At 35.9% G+C, this 17770-nt stretch overlaps 1 protein-coding gene across 1 annotated transcript in view; it reads left to right on the plus strand.

The window, feature by feature from the left end:
- The window catches only part of LOC145664486 (uncharacterized), a 72379-nt gene that overhangs the window by 38515 nt on the left and 16094 nt on the right, over positions 1 to 17770 (plus strand). Inside the window, exon 2 of the mRNA XM_081731205.1 lies at positions 9650 to 9828. Coding sequence (XP_081587331.1) covers positions 9650 to 9828 — 179 coding nt within the window. The remainder of the gene's footprint in view (positions 1 to 9649; positions 9829 to 17770) is intronic.

The following is a 17770-nucleotide window of genomic DNA, read 5'->3' on the forward strand; positions in this document are numbered from 1 at the left end:
GTTTCATTCTTAAAGCCAAACACCCTACCATGCACCCTACAAAGACCTAGAACAACACATGTTATGCGCTTGTCCTGTTAATCTGATATTGCTAAATTCTAATCAGCATCCATCCACTCCAGTAGGTTCGTTACCCATGATTTCAGCATTACTTTCCTTTCCTTTTCATTCTTGTTTCTTTTTTTAAATATCAGTTTTTTGTTTTATTCTCGCTCGAATCTATATATATAAAAGAGAACGTACAAATCCTTTGTTAGCTCATCACGCTAATACGGCTGAACCAATTTCTTTCATTTTTGGGGGGTTATTAAGATTTGGACCCTAGATGGTTTTTATCATATCACTTTAATTTTCAATTACCAGTGTCTTGAGATAATTGACCATTCAAGTGTCCATAACGTAGAAATCCTTTGTTAGCTCATCATAGCTAAATCTAACCGTATTTATATGCAACCCACATGACCGTGTCACTCGGCGGGTTAACATAAATGACAGGCGATATAATGTTAACATTTACTGCAATCTTCTATGGTTTTTATCATATCACTTGAAAGCGAAAAAGTAAAAATTATCTAAGTAACAAAGTTTATTGCGTTCCGGGGTGACCCCAGCGAAGCGGGGTGAACGCTGCTAGTATTAAATATTTTATTTTTTTATTTATATCTCAGTCGTTGGTGTATTTGATTTTTCGTTGCATTTCACTGTAATTGCTTTCAAAGCTTCAGTTTTCATTCTTTTACTTTCTGGTAGCTGTCTCTGGGAGAATACCACTCGAAACTCTTTTGTAATATCCACAAATGCACTTTGATTGAAACTGTCGTTTGCTACTTGTCCCTTCCATGGCGTTTAGGATACTAAGCTGTAGGTTAATCACAATGAAATGACCGCCCGACAGATGGGAGAAATGAATAATTGCTTCTTTTATTGATGTGACTAACTACTACGCGCAGAGGAAACGCAAGTGAAAGTTCATAAATCTGCAGCTGTCTCGACCTGAGTATTGGCTTGTTTTATTGGTACGAAATTGAGGGAGATGATTGCTCCAGGTGTAGTTACTCCGATTCTCGATAAGCACTTCTCAGAAGTAGTTACTTATTTTTATTCATATCACCCAATGTGAAATTCGGTGTTATTGTAGTAAAAAAGGATGCACATGGAGCGAAACATATGATGATGAATCTTTATACGAATTCCAAATTTCATTCTGGAAATGACAGTGAGCGTCAGATTAATCATAAATTTCATAGAAATAGTATTCCGATGCAAGAAGCTGTGATTCATATGAGACTGTAGTACCTTCCAAATTCACATCAAAAATTCTCCATAAATATCCTTAGCAAGGACATACAGGAAGAAACTGTTTGTGTTTTTGATCAATTAATGGGAAATTTGTCATCGCTGTAGTAAAAAGACACGAGTTTTTAAAATCTGGATTGTTAATTATTTAACACACCGCCATAGTGGAAGCACAAGGGGCGAAAGACATAGTGAATCTTTATAAAAATTCCAAATTTTATTCTGGAAGTGCCAGTGAGCGCCAGGTTAATCACAAATGCCACAGAATTAATATTCCGATGCTCCTTACATGTGCTAGTTGCTAATATGGGCAGTTGACTCCAATCCTTTATGCAACATATTTACTTGGTGACTTGAAAAGAGAATTGTCCAGAGTGTCACTCGAGATATGCTGGAAAAGGTGTTAATAATGGTTATAGCAAATCCCATTTTTTTGTCTTGCTCGTTCAGGAGAGCATGCTCAATAAAAGTAAATTGATTTTATTTGTTTTATACTTACGTTGATGGTATTTTTAAACAATTAAGGATGATGGAGCGAAAAGGTGTTGTTTTCAAGAAGAAATGCATTTGAAGAAGTTATTCCTCGCGAGGCGTTTGTTTCTACTACAACTGTGTGTCCATAGTATACGATTCCTTGATGTATTTCATGTGCAATACATATGAATGGGTTACTGTCTGGAAAGTTGGATCATACGATTATTGTGTAGGAAGTATGAAAAAGATACCCTCTTTTTACGACTAAAGGAAACAACATTGAAATATAAAGTAATCTACTTAAACATTTTATTGAATTGCTTGTATAAATTGTAATTTGCAATGGATTTCATTATACAGAATGTTGAACATATATACATTCAATAGTAAGAAATATAAATCGAGAAACCATAATTAAACAATAACAATAATGTATGTAGGAAATTAGTAAATAAGTGAAAAGAACAACAAGACTATATGAAGGCTAAGACCATGAAGGAAAAAAAAATACAAGGAACAACAGATTCTAATAACACATAAATAATATAGAAAATCTAATCGTCACAAACCAAACCTCTTCTTCTTTTTGCAGAAAACAATAAGATAACCTACTAAAAAAGGTAATCTACAAAATATTTAATTTTTAAAATGTTACTTTTCATTAAGTTTTTGTGTGTGTGATTCCTGCGACATTTTCCGTTGTCATTTTATGTTTTAATTCGAGCTGGTTTTGTTTAAGTGTGCAGAAAATGCCTTAGTGACTTATGTGTGTGATTTTGTGCTATAATAAGAGTCCCAATTGAGTTTTAAAAAAAAATCTATGATTATATTCCAATGACACCAGAACAAGAAAGATATATGCATGCTGATGCATCTGTTATGCTGATAGAATATAATTATTTACAGTAGATTTGAGTTTATTTTATTTTTTATTTATTTATTTATTTATTTATTTATTTTTTTTTTTTTTGAGAAAGCACAACATTTTTCTTAAATGATGATAACATACCTAAGACATCTACCTTCTTGCAGTATATTCATGCTAAGGATATTTATCGTACATTTTGATACGATTTTTGGAAAGGAGGGAGCGTAGCCCTATATCAATCATGGCACATGCAATGATCACAATAATAACTATTAATTCTGTGACATTTGTAATCAATCTGACGCTCATTTTCATTTCTAGAATAAACTTTGGAATTTTTATAAAAATTTACTTCACACATTTCGCCCAGTGGGTTCCCCGAAGGCGATGCGCTAAACTAAAGCCTGTGACAAACATCTTGGCATTTCAGCTAAACGAATAAAACGCAAGCTCTGAAGCGACATTGCCAAGTGGTAAAGGGGTGTGGCTTTGGCTAAGCAGACAAACCTACAGCGCGATCAGGTGATAGGGGATAGACGTGGATGTGTACAAAATAGACGTGGCAATACCGATGACCTCTCATTTGCTAGCAGAATTTAAAGGGAACTTGGAGCGCCGGCATCAAATGCCAAGATGTTTGTCACGCCGTTTAATAAACAAGCTATATTTTAAAATCTCGCATCTTTTTACTAAAATGACGCCAAATTTCCCATTAATTGGCCAAACCAGAAATAGTTTCTTCCTGTATGTCCTTGTAAAGGATATTTGTGGAAAATTTTGGATGCGAATTTAAACGCTCACTGTCATTTTCAGAATGAAATTTGGGATTCGTATAAAGATTCACCGTGTATGTTTCGCGCCATATACTTCCCCTAAGGCGGTGTGTCACCAAAGTAACATCCTATATGAAGCAATTCATAAATTTTTACTACAACTAGCTTAACCTGCGCTCTCTACACAGCGCATCATTCACATATGAGCGTGAATCTCCTTGTTATTCGTCACGTCTGTACATGTCTCTTTACGGCGGCACAAGTCTCTGATAAAAATCGGCAAGAGATACCGTAAACGGAGATTTTTTTTTCGATTACATTTTCAATATCTCGCTCCGTTTGCAAGTTTGAGTCTACTTCCAGTTGGAGTTTTTAATTCATGTATGATCAGTGTTTTCTTTCTTCTTGCATGCAGTATGTAATAAGCAAATACATTACACAAACAATTAATTATAATGTCAGTTATATGGTGTTCATTGGTCAAAAAACTCCAAACAATAAAGATTCAACTTACTATTACAGTGGAAAAATAGTGTGCAACCCCTGTATACAATTATGTGGTGTTGGAATGTATAATGTGTAGGATATGATGCTTTAGTTTTTTTGTTTTTTAACTTCAACACTTCCAGTGTACCCGTAAACATGTAATAAAGGAATAATGGCCATGTTTTTTAAGTATTCATTTAGAACTGGACAATCTATATAAAATTCGCAATCGATCAGTGAAAACGTCATCTTTCTAGAAACTGTAGTTTCCGAGATCTCATTGTCGAAAAGATTGGCCACAAACATATAAACGCTCACAAAGGCACAGTTTAAAAGAACTCCAAAGATGGGAGCACAATTCATTTGCATTGATTTCGGAAAAGTCTTGTTAAAATAGAAACAAAGGCTTTGAACAATAATTAAAAAATAAACTTTATACGAAAAAGGACTACATAAATAATTTATTTAAAGTACACAGTTCAAAATATTTGTTTCTGTTAAACGTCAAATCACAAATAACCGTAAATCAAAGGTTATAGGTTGGAGCTGAGGCGCTTTTGTTGCTATTGAAGCATTTTATTTTACTACAATAACACCGACTTTCACATTAATTGGTCCACAAAATACCTTCTGCTAGTCCCTGCTTAGGATACTTATGGTGAGTTTTTAAAGTGATTTTTAGAAGGGGACTGTAGCACATATTAGTCACTAACAAATGCAAGGAGCATTGGAGCCTTAATTCTGTGACATTTGTGTTAATGTGATGCTTACTGGCGTTCCCAAAATAAAATTTTGGATTTTGGTAACACTCCATCCACCACCCTTTTACACAACTTGCTCCTGAAAAAGGAGAGCCTTACAAAGATAATGTTCGAGACGACTACACGAATGAGTGTTATTGATTTTTTTAACAAATAATACTCATTTGCAACAAAAATCCTTACCAATAATCATGGAAGAAAACTGCTTCAAAAATTTAACACTGAATCTCCCTTAAGGAAAATGAACTTTTGTGTTTACGCCCGCAAACGAGGGGCTAAACAATGACTTTATTCCATTTACTGTTAAAAATTGAAAAATTCAGACACTTTTAAATAAGAGTGCCAAATTGCACATTAATAGCGTGAGAAGTTTTTCTTTTTCCAGTACTATAGAAAATTACACGAATTATGGAACAGTATATATATATATGCCGGAATTTCTATACTGGCGTTGGTACTAACGAATCCTTTACATACCAACAGACACGATGTTTCTTGTCGAGTTATGAATTCTCTGTGTGCCCCCCGTTTATTAACTATGCTGATTGTTGCCCACCGTACATTACTTCAGTAATACGTTATTGGACATGCGCCGATGTGATTCTCTGCCTTACAGGCCACACAGCTTTCTTCTCTCGTTGATTTACAATCAGATTATTCTTCGAATTACTCAGCGATATCCTCAGACTATGTAGACCCAGGTATGGGCTAATATCTCTGATCTTGTATTACCTTCTTATATACAGATTGAATTGTTTCAAGTGGTATATTAACTGTTCCATACGTGCGCTCGTTTATTTGAGCTGAATCGTGTTCCTGACCCGCTGTGTTCTCCGTGCGTCAAAGAGGATACACTGGTACGTCAGTACAATCAGTGTATGGGTGCTCCAGCAATCTGGAACTGTCTTACGTCCTTCTTAGGACGAATTTCTCGACGACCTTCATACCAGTTCATAGTGTCATATTTTTTGTTTCTGGATTTTGGTTATTTTCCACAGACTAAACACCAAACTATTCTTTTTCTTGAGGCGTGTACAATTGTCTATGTATATACATTTTCATGTGGCTTTGCTGGATGCTCGCAGCTACTTGGATTTCTTTAAACGTACTCGCCGCAATCTCTTCTTTCCCAGTTGGACAGGCAGTATTTCAGTTGGTTTTCAGAAGTGGTGGTGTAGTAAGCTCCTTGTTTCTCGTAATTATATATATATAAACATGAGATCAGCTACCTTTTATGTATGTTTATCCTTACTCAAATTTTGTCTATTATTGCTGTCAATTTAGGTTTTTATTCTTGTATGTATGAACTATGGTGTTGTACTAAACCCAGAGTAAGTCCGTTTCTTGTACAACAGGCCACATGTACTCTTGAGATACAAAGTCCGTGAGTTAGGCAATCCAACTAACGCCTGCTCCGAGATTAATTACGCCTGGTATAGTAGCTAGAACAGCAGCATGAAGCTACCCTCACCTGTTAAAAGAACAAATCGTAAAGTGTGTTTTTGTGCAGGAGTGAGGCGAAACTCTGGCTGACGAAATGACTAAAGGGAGTCTTTGGATACTTGTACTCACAGTAAACAGCACAATGCCAGAACAAAAATAGACGGACATCAGAGGCGCCAATGACAAGATAACAATCAGGGGACTTAAATAATCTTATAATTAACAAAACAGAGGGATTTTAAACAAGTTAACTTACTTCAAATGACTATACACATATGCGTACCAAATAATATTCGGTATATGTAGCAGGTTATTTTTTTAGTAAACACAAAGCCTTGCGCTGAATTTTGGAACTATTAACAATAGTCCTACCTGCAAATCAATTAAAATATGGATGGATCATTCGGGAGAAGAACCCAGCCTCCAACGAAAATTTTGGGGGTCTAACAGTGAATGAGCTCCTTGTTTCTGGCGCCACTGATTTATACTCAATACTACTTCGAAAGAAGAACTTGTCCTATTTTATTATTCGTTAAATGACTTTTGAAAATGCTAAATATTGATATGTAGTAATTTATTTGAAAATATTAAAAATGCAAAGTTCCGTAACACTCAAACGATTGGAAGAACTAATCCGTACTAAGAGTATTTCCCCTTAGATTGCAAATATAGCTGAAGGTTCCTGATTTGTATGACATTTATAAACATTTACAGATTGAGACACAAAGAGAAAAGGGGAGAATATAGTATCAATTTACAACAGTTTTAAAATGCACGAAATTAACGGATAATATCAAATATAGATCCATTAACAGAATTAACTCTGTAATTCGTTTTCTCCATTTATTTTTCTTCCTTTATTTTCAGGATTACATTATTACTGAAGTTCTCCACTGGAGTTTATCTTTGTTCAGCAGTATCCAACTGGAGCTCAGCCTTGTAAATGAAACATTTTAAAAATGTTCTACGGGAGAGGTGGACAATCGAACCCGGACCAGTAATTTAGAAAATCACAACGCTAATTATTCACATAAACCGTTACTTACCTTGGCGCGCCTCAATAAAGAGCCCTTTCTGTTCGCTCAAAACAGAAGCTTGTTTATATTCAAATTGATTGGCAAAACACAGGAATATGTAATTGAGGGCACGGAGGGCATTATATCATTTTATTCACTAAATTATCATTCAGACTTTAAAAAAACAAAGTACAAAAGTCCTTTATTTTGAATAAAATACGGCTCGTATATTATACACGTACACAAACTAAAGACGAATCAATTAATGCGTAGTAATCGTGATTCAGTGGTCAAGGCGCTCAACCACTAATCTGAAGGTCCGGAATTTTTTTTCAATATATGGAAACATTTTCTTAATTTGAAGTTCTGTTTTGAAGTGCTTGAAAAACCAAAATTAACACGTTTCGTCACGTTTCAAAGCTCAGTCACATTTATTCACAATGTCCATCATTTATATAGGAAGACGCTAAAATGAAGAACGTTAAAGTTGTTATAATGGGAACAAATATCTGATTTTAATACCAACCTTAAAGCACACGTCCAAAATGAAAATTATTCATGTTTCTGATACATTTTGCAATATAGAGGTTTATATGTAGAAAAAGAGAGTGTGAGTCTATGTGTGTGTGTGTGAGAGAGAGAGAGAGTACGTGAGAGAGATAAAAAGACAATATATGCTTGTATTTTTACTTACCCAAAACGAAAAATGTAAGTATTTATTCAATTGTTGTGCATGGCCCATCCCCGAAACAAAATTTAAATACACTACTGTATATTGATATCACTAGATATATTATGGTTACCACAGTCATCGTGCAAAATATCTTCTTGACGCTTCGTATCCATATCTGTGGACAGTGCGAATTACAAGGAATATGAGGGGGAAATCCTCTTTGATAATACTGGATATATGCTGCAACCAAAGGCATCATTTTAGACTTCGCTTGAGGGCGGGAAGAGCACCACCGATATGACTTTCACGTTTTGTAGAAGTATATTAATAGACAATTGATTAAAGTATATGTATTCTTCAAACTCTTGGGGGGCAATTGCAACCTCATGCATTATGCATAGACTGAATAAATTGTAAACATTCCTTTTTCGTGTTTCTGAGACTAAATCATGCACCCCATTAAATTAAAAAACAATTTATAGTCATAATAATTAATATTTTCAAGAATTTTGATAGTAAGATATAATTGTGCAAAGCAAGAAATGTACCAAAGCATAATACACCGTCCGTAGTATAACCATACTATCTTGTAACCTAGCCCAACTTAAACTTGCACGGAATTAGAATAAGGTCACCAGTTCTATTGTGCACCTTAACAAATAATACTCACTATGCAGTGCAAGGAGTAAAAGTACTGTAAGAATAATACACAATGTTAAGCGTTGGTGAAAATGATTCGTAACACAGGATTGATCAAGGATAGTTTCTTTTTGTAGTTTTCATTTTGCGCTGTTTTCATGAATCTAAGACTTAAATACTGTCTTTAAGTATAATTGTGACTTATACACACGGCAACGTTTTTCTGAAATTATAAGCACAAATTAAGTGTGTCGCTTACAGATATACACGTGCAACTTATAAACTCGAGAATATTATACGTGCATTTCGTATTTTTCTCTTGCAATAATAATATTGTAGACTAATCTTAGGTTGGGGTAATTGAATGTTACATGAAATATTGTTGGGATTTTGAAACGTGTTGATGAATTAACTGTACTTAAATGCTGAGCAAAATGAAAAATTAGCAAGAATTAAATCTGTTTCTCGCGGTATAGGACAATATATATCCAGCTATATCTTAAACTGCTTTTAGATAGAATCAGTTCATGAAATAGTGTTTTTAAGAACATGAATTGTTTTTTAAACATAATTATCTTACTTTGGTATTTAACCGTGATATTTGCGTTAATATATCCGTTAGTTCCAAAGTTATACTTTTCAAAAGATCATCGATGAAAGTGTCATGATTAGCATCTTAGACACTAAATAAAACTACTCCGACTGTTCTTTATTTCTTTCGCTTCTAATAATTTATCACCCATTTATACATTAGTAGCAATACTAATTGTTTCATGTAGATTCATACAATATCAACAAGGGTAATAAAGAAAATTGTATAATTTGAAAATATGTATGTAAATTATATGAATTAAAAACATAGAGACCATCAAACTCACCTATGGGGCGTTCAGACCACAATGGTTTCAAGTTCAGTTGCCTGTTATGAGAAAAAGAGGCATAACGTTTCTAAACTCAATTTAAAATATGAAAAGTTAACATTATTCTTTACAGCATAAGAGTTATTTAAAATATCTTGACATGAATCTTTTGAACACTGAAAGAGGCTTCAGGAAGCAATGTCCAAAATAATCATAATTGGATTTGTATTCCTTGTGTACTGAATGCCGCATTTAATGGTCGTTGTTGTGTAAGTAATGAAGCAAGGCGTTAATAACATTCTAATTGCAGATATGTATAGAAGAAACTCTTATTATGTTGTTTCACTTTCCCTCCTTTAGGAACGAAATCCCATCATAGTCCAGAAGATTCATTTACAAAGCGTCGACGGTCCCGAACAAATTTCAACAGTTGGCAGTTAGAAGAACTAGAACGAGCTTTCATGGCCAGTCATTATCCTGACGTATTCATGAGAGAAGCTTTGGCGATGAGATTAGAACTCAAGGAGTCGCGTGTAGCAGTGAGTATATCTTAAAATTTCTTTCTAATTTCTTTCTAATTTCTATCTAATTATATGTAAAGCCAGGGTCTGAGTCTAAAATGTTAGCCACTATTGCAGGTATAAAACTTTCTATTAAATACACAAGGCATAGGTAAAAATTTTCTAAAGTCTAAAAAAGATACTAAATTTACTAAATTTAGAAAAAGCAAAGTTCCAACCGGGAACCGAATTCTGGGTCCCTAGAGCTGTGAAGCTATTCTAAGCATAAACAAGACACAACATGAAGATATTGAATTTACTTTATATAGGCACACACACACAAGTATTTTTTTTACTATCTAATGACTCACCTGATTGAAAATCCGGTATATTAACACTTTACAAAAAATTTAAATATTGAAATAATAACCCAATTTTAAATACTTCCTTTATTGTTTAAGTATATAACTAAAGAATTTTATATTTCCGTCGGAACAAGCCTTCTCATTGATTTATTGTTTTTTTTTTAAAAAAAACGTGGATAACAGCAATAATGTCATCAAGATCCCATCAACAATAATAAAACAATGAATAGTTTTGCTCGCAGCAAGTTAAGGAATTCTTTCAGAATAATAAGATCTATTTTATACGTAAATTCATATATTAATTGAACCTCATGAAACTGCACTTACTTTTCTAACAGATTTGTATTTCACAAGATTTTTTAAGAAATGAATATTGTTTTTAATATCGTTCTAAGAGTTAACAAAATTGTTTTCGAATCGTTGCATAAACATTTTAAATGACGAAAAAGACAGTAAACAAATTGGGTACCTGATGCGAATATCACCACCAATTCGGAATATTGGAAATATTTCATTGATCTTAAACAAGAAAAGAATTCTACATCAACTACCTATGACCGTATAGTAAAATATTCACCAGCTGAATTTTCAATATGAGAAAGCAGCTACAGTTTAATAATGCTTTAATTACAATATGCAAAACGGCGATATTGTAGGCATCCGAACATAATATCGCCACTTACAAATATAAGGATTTACAAAAAAGATACATACATTTGAGTGGTAGGTTTTTAATATAATATTAGTAAACATAAATACAAACACAATAAACAATATGCAGCAAATAATATTACACAATAAACCAATTATAAAAAATATGACCAGTAAGTATTAAAACAATATACTTCCTCTGTGGATTCACATAACGCAGATGTAACCTTAAAAAATAATCGTCCAACAGTACACAGTTGTCTTGACACTCCTGACAGTCCAGCTACTGACACAGACTTCACTCACTCACAGTGTTTATGAAATCACATTTTGCATTTCATCCATTGAATCTAGGATCTTTTGTCTTTTCGTACTGTGCAGTGTCCAGATCAGACAAATAGTGGGCAGACCAGATAGCTATGTCTGTTCACTACTACAGGATTTAGTGGTCCAGGCTAGTAACAGTTTGGTGGTAACACTTTCTGACAGAATTCACAGGAAGATATGAAATTCCCTGTTACATTGCGCATCTTCGGCCAAACAAAATACTTAGAAAGGAGTGGTACTAGTTTACTTGCCGAATTTTGACAACGCTCGTTGTGGTAATATTCAAGCAATGGTTGTACGAGAAATTTCCGGATGCATATTTGCAATCCATCGCAGTCTTACTTTCATAACCGACCATTAGAAAGCGCAAATTCATGATTGCTACTTTCTACTTCCTCCGAACACTCCTTCTCAATGTTTCTCTTAATTTCTCCATACACTGGACCTGATGATTGCATCTCAGACAAGATAGCAATCAATTTTCTCAGTTCACTTGGAATTTCAGTTAGTATGGTCATTAACGAGTCGTTTAGTACTAACTTTTTCTTTTGCTCAAATTCTTTGCCAGTGTTTGGCAGATACCGTGACAAGTAATCACTACCGTGACAATTTGTTTTTCGACTTCACGTACTCGAATTCGAATTCTAATATACTCAACGCGAGAATCCATCTCACAAATTTCTGTGATGTAAGACGACATAATAGAATGAACCGAAGAGACTGGTGGTCAGAACGAATTTTGAATAGATTGCCAACCAAATACTGTTTAAACTTCTTCGCGACATCAATCAACGCTACAAACTCCTGGGTGATCCCGTAGGTCCGTTCTGTAGAATTAAATATTTTCGATGTCATCCCTACTATTATAATGTTACCATCATCGTCAAGCTGATATAAATGCGATGAACAACTCACATCTGATGCATCACATTCTAAGATCAACTGTTTGTTTGGGAGTGGTTTCTTTATTACTACCTTTTCGTGAAATATTTCGCGAATGCGATTGCATTCTTCTTTATGGCATGGCAGCCACTGAAATTTTACTCCTTTTTTTAAGGAGCTGGAAAAGTGGAAAGAGTACTGAATATTGTGTGCTGAAAATCCTATACAATTGACAATAGCCAATAAAACTAAGTAACTCCCGTACGTTCCTGCTTCTTCTAAAAGTCATGACCTTCTCCAACTTTTCTGGACATTTCCCTATGCCTTCAGGAGAAAGCTCGTACCCTAGAATTGTTATGCGTTTTCTCGCGAACTCACATATCTTTAATCTAAGTGTTAAATTTTCTGCGTGAAATTTTCCGAGAACTGCATCAAGATGATGCATGTGTTCATCAAACATTTGGATAGTAATCGTAATATCGTCGACATCGTGACCGCAGAACTCTCTACATTCATCACCTAAGATGGAATCAATTGCTCTGACACACAAACCAAGGCTCTGTTGAGTTCTGAAAGGCAACTTAACGAAAACGTAAAGAATACCTTCGTGCAGGAATCCTAAAAACTGCTAACTATCCTCCTGCATTTTAATTTGTAAAAACTTTCAACGCTTTCCAAGCTGGAGAAATAACGTTTATCGCAATTGTCTTGAAGCGTACACAACGTTGGGATTGGTTGATCCATCTCGCTCCGCGTAATCTCTCCCAATCTCGTAGCGTCAAAACAAACGTGTACTTTCCCGACTTTCTTCGTGACCACGACCAACGGACTCATGTAACAGCTTGGAGACTTCTTCACTATTCCCAAAGCAAGCCATCTGTTTATGGTAATTTTCACCTGAATTTTATGTTTCATAGCATAGCGATACATTCTTACTTTTTGGGGTCTGTCATCTGTAACCTCTATGATGTGTTCATAATCACGAATGCATCCGGGCTTTAAATCAGAGATTTTCCTGTGTTTATTGAGAACGTCAAATTACTGTTATCATCCTTATTCAAATCGGTATACTTTTCTACATATTCTCTATCTCACTTGGTGTAGCCTGAGTACGAACTTTTGTCCATTCATAGGGCAAGTATACTACATTCGCCAGTTCAGCGGTAGTTGGGAATTTCTTATCATGCAACCGATGCGCAGTGTTGTCATCTCTCTTTCATGATATTCTTCTGCTATCAACGACTCTAGCTGAACATTTCTAGTGGATCCTCTATCCGACACGCACATACTACTTATACTTCGAAATTCATTATTCCTACAAATTAATTCTTTATCGAACTCCCAGGATAGTTCTGTTATAATCAATTCATTTTCTTCTATTTCAATATCACGAAAAATCATCTCTATAACATAGGGATGATTCAAGTGTAAAACGCCCTTGTTGTAGTTCACGACAGCTCTACTTGCAGCAAAGCATTAAGAACCAATAATGAGATCTCGGTTAAGCCTTTTAACAATAATTCCAACGATATAGAATGACTTGCGATTTATAACTAGCTCCAACATAACCTGACCAAGGATCAAAGCGATATCTCTACCAAACGCTGAACTAACTCTGATGTTAATAGATTTTATGAATGCTGGTGGGGGTCACATTCTCTAACTTGTTCCCATAAATCCGAGCTGAGAGCCATACGCTTGCTTCAGAATCAAGAACTGCTAAAGCTGATTTCGCAAACAGTATTACTTCCACTTCAGGAAGGATAATCAAATTATTAGTAGGTATCTTATCTCATCTAACAAGTCTGGGGAAATCGCGTTCGTCTCCTTAAACTTCTCTCTATGTAATTTTATTTTTTCCCATTTCTTAATACCAAATAAATTTCCTTTTGACATACGTCCGTGTTTCCTTCACCTGAAAAATTTGATTTCTCAACTATTTCTCGACATTCACCACAATTTAGCACCGCTTTATTTCCCTAAATTTCTTTTAATTTCGTTTCGCAATTATCATCGTGGTCAATACAATTACTTATTTCTAAATTACTCACGCTCCCAGGATTTAATTTATCAGGCTTAGTTAGAATATTCAGAAGACACTCTTTCTTTTCACCCCCTGTAAGCATGCGAGAAATTCTGACTTTCTCGAAGTGCTATGTGCACTTTCGAGACGTGGTCTATTTGGTCTTGATCTGTTATTCCGTCCTCTTGGTGATCGGCCTGTCTGTTGGTCATATGTCTCGAGAGCATTGACCTCTGCATGTAGCTGGAGTTTCCTTGGAGCTACTTGCATTTCCCCTCCTCCTGTGTAACCGCCTATTTCCTGTCTGCCTACGAGTACCCTCCTTTTCTCGCCCCTGACTGTATTCGTCCTGTGGCGACTCCCTACCAGTGATGCCAGTTCTATGGTTCTTCTCCCTTCTTCCTTTTTGGTTATAAGATGTGCGATTGTGATACGCTCTTCTGCGAAAACGTGTGGAGTTATACGGCCTATTGTTCCTGTTTGGATGGTGTGTCTGCTCTTAATCATCGAGCGACAACTTGTTTATGACCCTCCTAATATTTGAATTTGCAGTACTGGATGGGTGATGTGTGATTTGCAACTCGCCTTCTACAATCAGCAATTCCTCGATAGTTCGTGGCTTCGATGAGACGATGCATCGATATATCGAGAAAGCCAACTGTCTCGGTAATACAAGTAATGATACTTGTTGTGGAAGCGGTGGGTCCAATATGTTGGTGGTGGGCAGTAATTCCAGTAAGTATTCTGTAGGTTTTTGTTTATCCGTGTCTCGAACCTGAAAGTTAATATTCACGCACGCAAGTTGACCAGTTTTTCCTCACTGAGATACGTAGCCCTGAAATGATTCACGAAGTCGGTGTAGCTCTTACATTTTAACGCAGTGACTTGAAATCACTGGTTTGACAACCCACGAAAACGTCTCCCAACGAACACTAGGCTTCTCTCTGCAGGCATGGCTGTTACATCGAAATAACTATCTAATTCGATGACAAAATTCTGGGCTGGAACTTCGTTCTCTGTTGCGTAAAATATAGGTAACGTTAGGTTCCTATGCATCAAACCTAACACGGACACTAGTTGGCACGGCTGTGATGAGAGTTGGTGTTGAAGGGACAACTACTCGATTCTCGTCTCGTCTCGTATAACTCATGTCGTGCCTCGAGCTACTAGGACAAGCCTCTAAAGTCTCTTCTCTCGTATTCGAGACCGATTCTCGTCTCGTCTCGTCATTGTTCCTTTCTCGCATTGATTCACGTAATGATTCGAGCTCTCGTTCGAATTTCGAACATACATTATTAACATTAATTTGCACTACTTGCATCTCTTCGTGACATTCGCTGCGAATGTCCTCAAATTGATTTTCCGGAGCTATCTCGGCTCCTACTCGAATTAACTGCATCCTCCATTTGATCTCGGTTTGTCTGAGGTTAACTTCTAGCTGTCCTACCGAACCTTCCAGTCCATCAAGCCTAGTTCCTAGCTGTCGTACATTTTCTATTACATTTTCTACTTGGGTGTTTACCTGTTGGACAACGTCACCAATCTGGGCTACGTTTCCTCCTAAGCGGCCTAATTCATGGTCTAACTTCCCCACGTCCCCTCCTATAACATCGGTTACTTCCACGATTTTCGCTGTCTTGCTGACTTCTAGCTGCCGAACTCGTTCATCGGTATCATGAATCGAGTTCTTTAGCTCCTGACACGTAACTGCTAATTTCTCGTTCAGGTTCTCCCCCGTAGCGTCGGGCCTTGAACTGAGTTTCTGGATGCTTGTGGTAAGCTCCTGACGGACGTTTACAGTGATATTTCGCTCTGCACTAGCTAGCCTTTCTAATAGTATCTGGCTTGCTTGTTCCTGTTTTTCCGCAACCACTTTATGTTTCTTTTCCTGCTCCCCTAATTTCCTAGAAATTTCTTTCACTGCCTGTTCTTGTCTTTCAGACATCTCCCTCAGCATCGCTAGTAACGGAGTTAGACCCTGTTCCACCGTTATGGATGTTCCAGGAACCGGTTTAGTGATACTGTCACCTGCTCTTTCGCTCCGAGCGTCACCGCTATATTCTGCTACTACAGTAACACGATCTGCTACAATTTCAAGACCCTGACCAACATTACCCGGTCCTATTATTTTTTCTTGCTTAAAATTTTCCATTTCGTGTCCAAATTATCCTAACTGATTGAAGTTGTCTTGGTTAAACTCTTCCATTTTCCTCTGTTGACTACATGTCACTACCATTGAATCCTCAAATTCTCTTAATATACTCTATAAAATATTATACTTCTCAATATTCAAATTTCAATAAAGTTCACTTAAATTCTTAACATATGCACACATACATAAATAAACACTTAGAATTTTCTTGAACCTGCGCGTATTCTAAATACACGCAAGAAGCTTATTTCAATGACTTTCTTGTGTGTGATATCATTGGTACCGGTTGAGGCTACTGTAAACACATTTGTTATTTATGCAAATTAAAAGGGACTGTGAATTTTATTTAAATTTTCATTTTGCCTCAACTTTTCACTACTCAGCTCTCAATCATAAACAAGCAAACTATCTTGTCGCAAACAAATTTTGAAAAAGGGAATATTGCTCTGAGCAGTTTACTTTACAAATTTTAACCATGTTACTATCAAAATTTAGTACCGTAGTACATGAAGTCCCACGCTGGGCACCACATTTGCGTAATGCGGTCGGCTGAAGGCCAACACAATTTACATAAGGAAGAAAATTTAAATGCATTCGTTAGAGCAATATTAAGATCATTAAAATTGTCGTGATAAAACTAATCTGAACAAAATTATGCTAATTTTAAAGAATAATATGATATGAGACTCGGCTTCAAGTTTCCTGTGGCTTTACTTCAGGTTTGTGTACCAATAATATCACCCACGCAACTAGCTCGGATGATAGTTGCAACCATGCTCTGATGGGTCTCCGCATCTCCAAGCAGCTGGAAAAAAACGTATTAAAAACAAAAACCTTTTGCCACGTACCTAACAGAAGATTTTATGAAGGCACAAACGACTAATCTAATATACTTGTTTTACAAAAAAGTTTTAAATTTTGAACTCGTTTCAGTTAACTTAGGCCTTTTCTTTAAATCAATTTTTATAACTGTTCTTGTACTTTTACTTCAATTTCGATGAGATGTCTTCTGATCCCTCGCTGGCTTCTTTCTTTAATGAAGTTCGTTAACGAAATCGTGGCGCTCCCGCGCAGGTCGCATTTCTTCCCATAAATGGAACAATCTTTTTGCTGGTTGAAGTTCTTGGAAATACTACTGCAAGTCGCTCATCTTATTACAAATAACAAGTCCTTCGAGCAGTAAGAGACCCAGCATTAGGATTGGAAATATGACAATTCAAATCTCTCTCTGCTGTGCACGTGTTTGAACTGTATGCACCACTGATTCTCATGTAATTGTGCTCTAACTACCGCGATCCACCTGGGTGTACATCAGCTATATTGCGACTGTTTTCATCACCCTTATAATAGAAAGGAAGATGACACTTCTAAGTGAACAAGATTAAAGCACTCCCGTAATTGTTCTTGGTTTTGACGAAACTATCGACAATGTTGATTTGTCTATAGCACTTTGATATTCGAATCATCGTTACGTTATATACTAATTTACGTATAGTTTACGAAAGTTTTAGCACTCAAGCTAATAACACTCAATGATATTCATATTTCGAAGAAAAGTATTTAATAATGAACTTGATAGGC

The sequence above is a fragment of the Thermobia domestica genome, chromosome 11 (assembly GCF_964235325.1).
Source record: "Thermobia domestica chromosome 11, izTheDome1.hap1.1, whole genome shotgun sequence".
Taxonomy (NCBI): Eukaryota; Metazoa; Arthropoda; class Insecta; order Zygentoma; family Lepismatidae; genus Thermobia; species Thermobia domestica.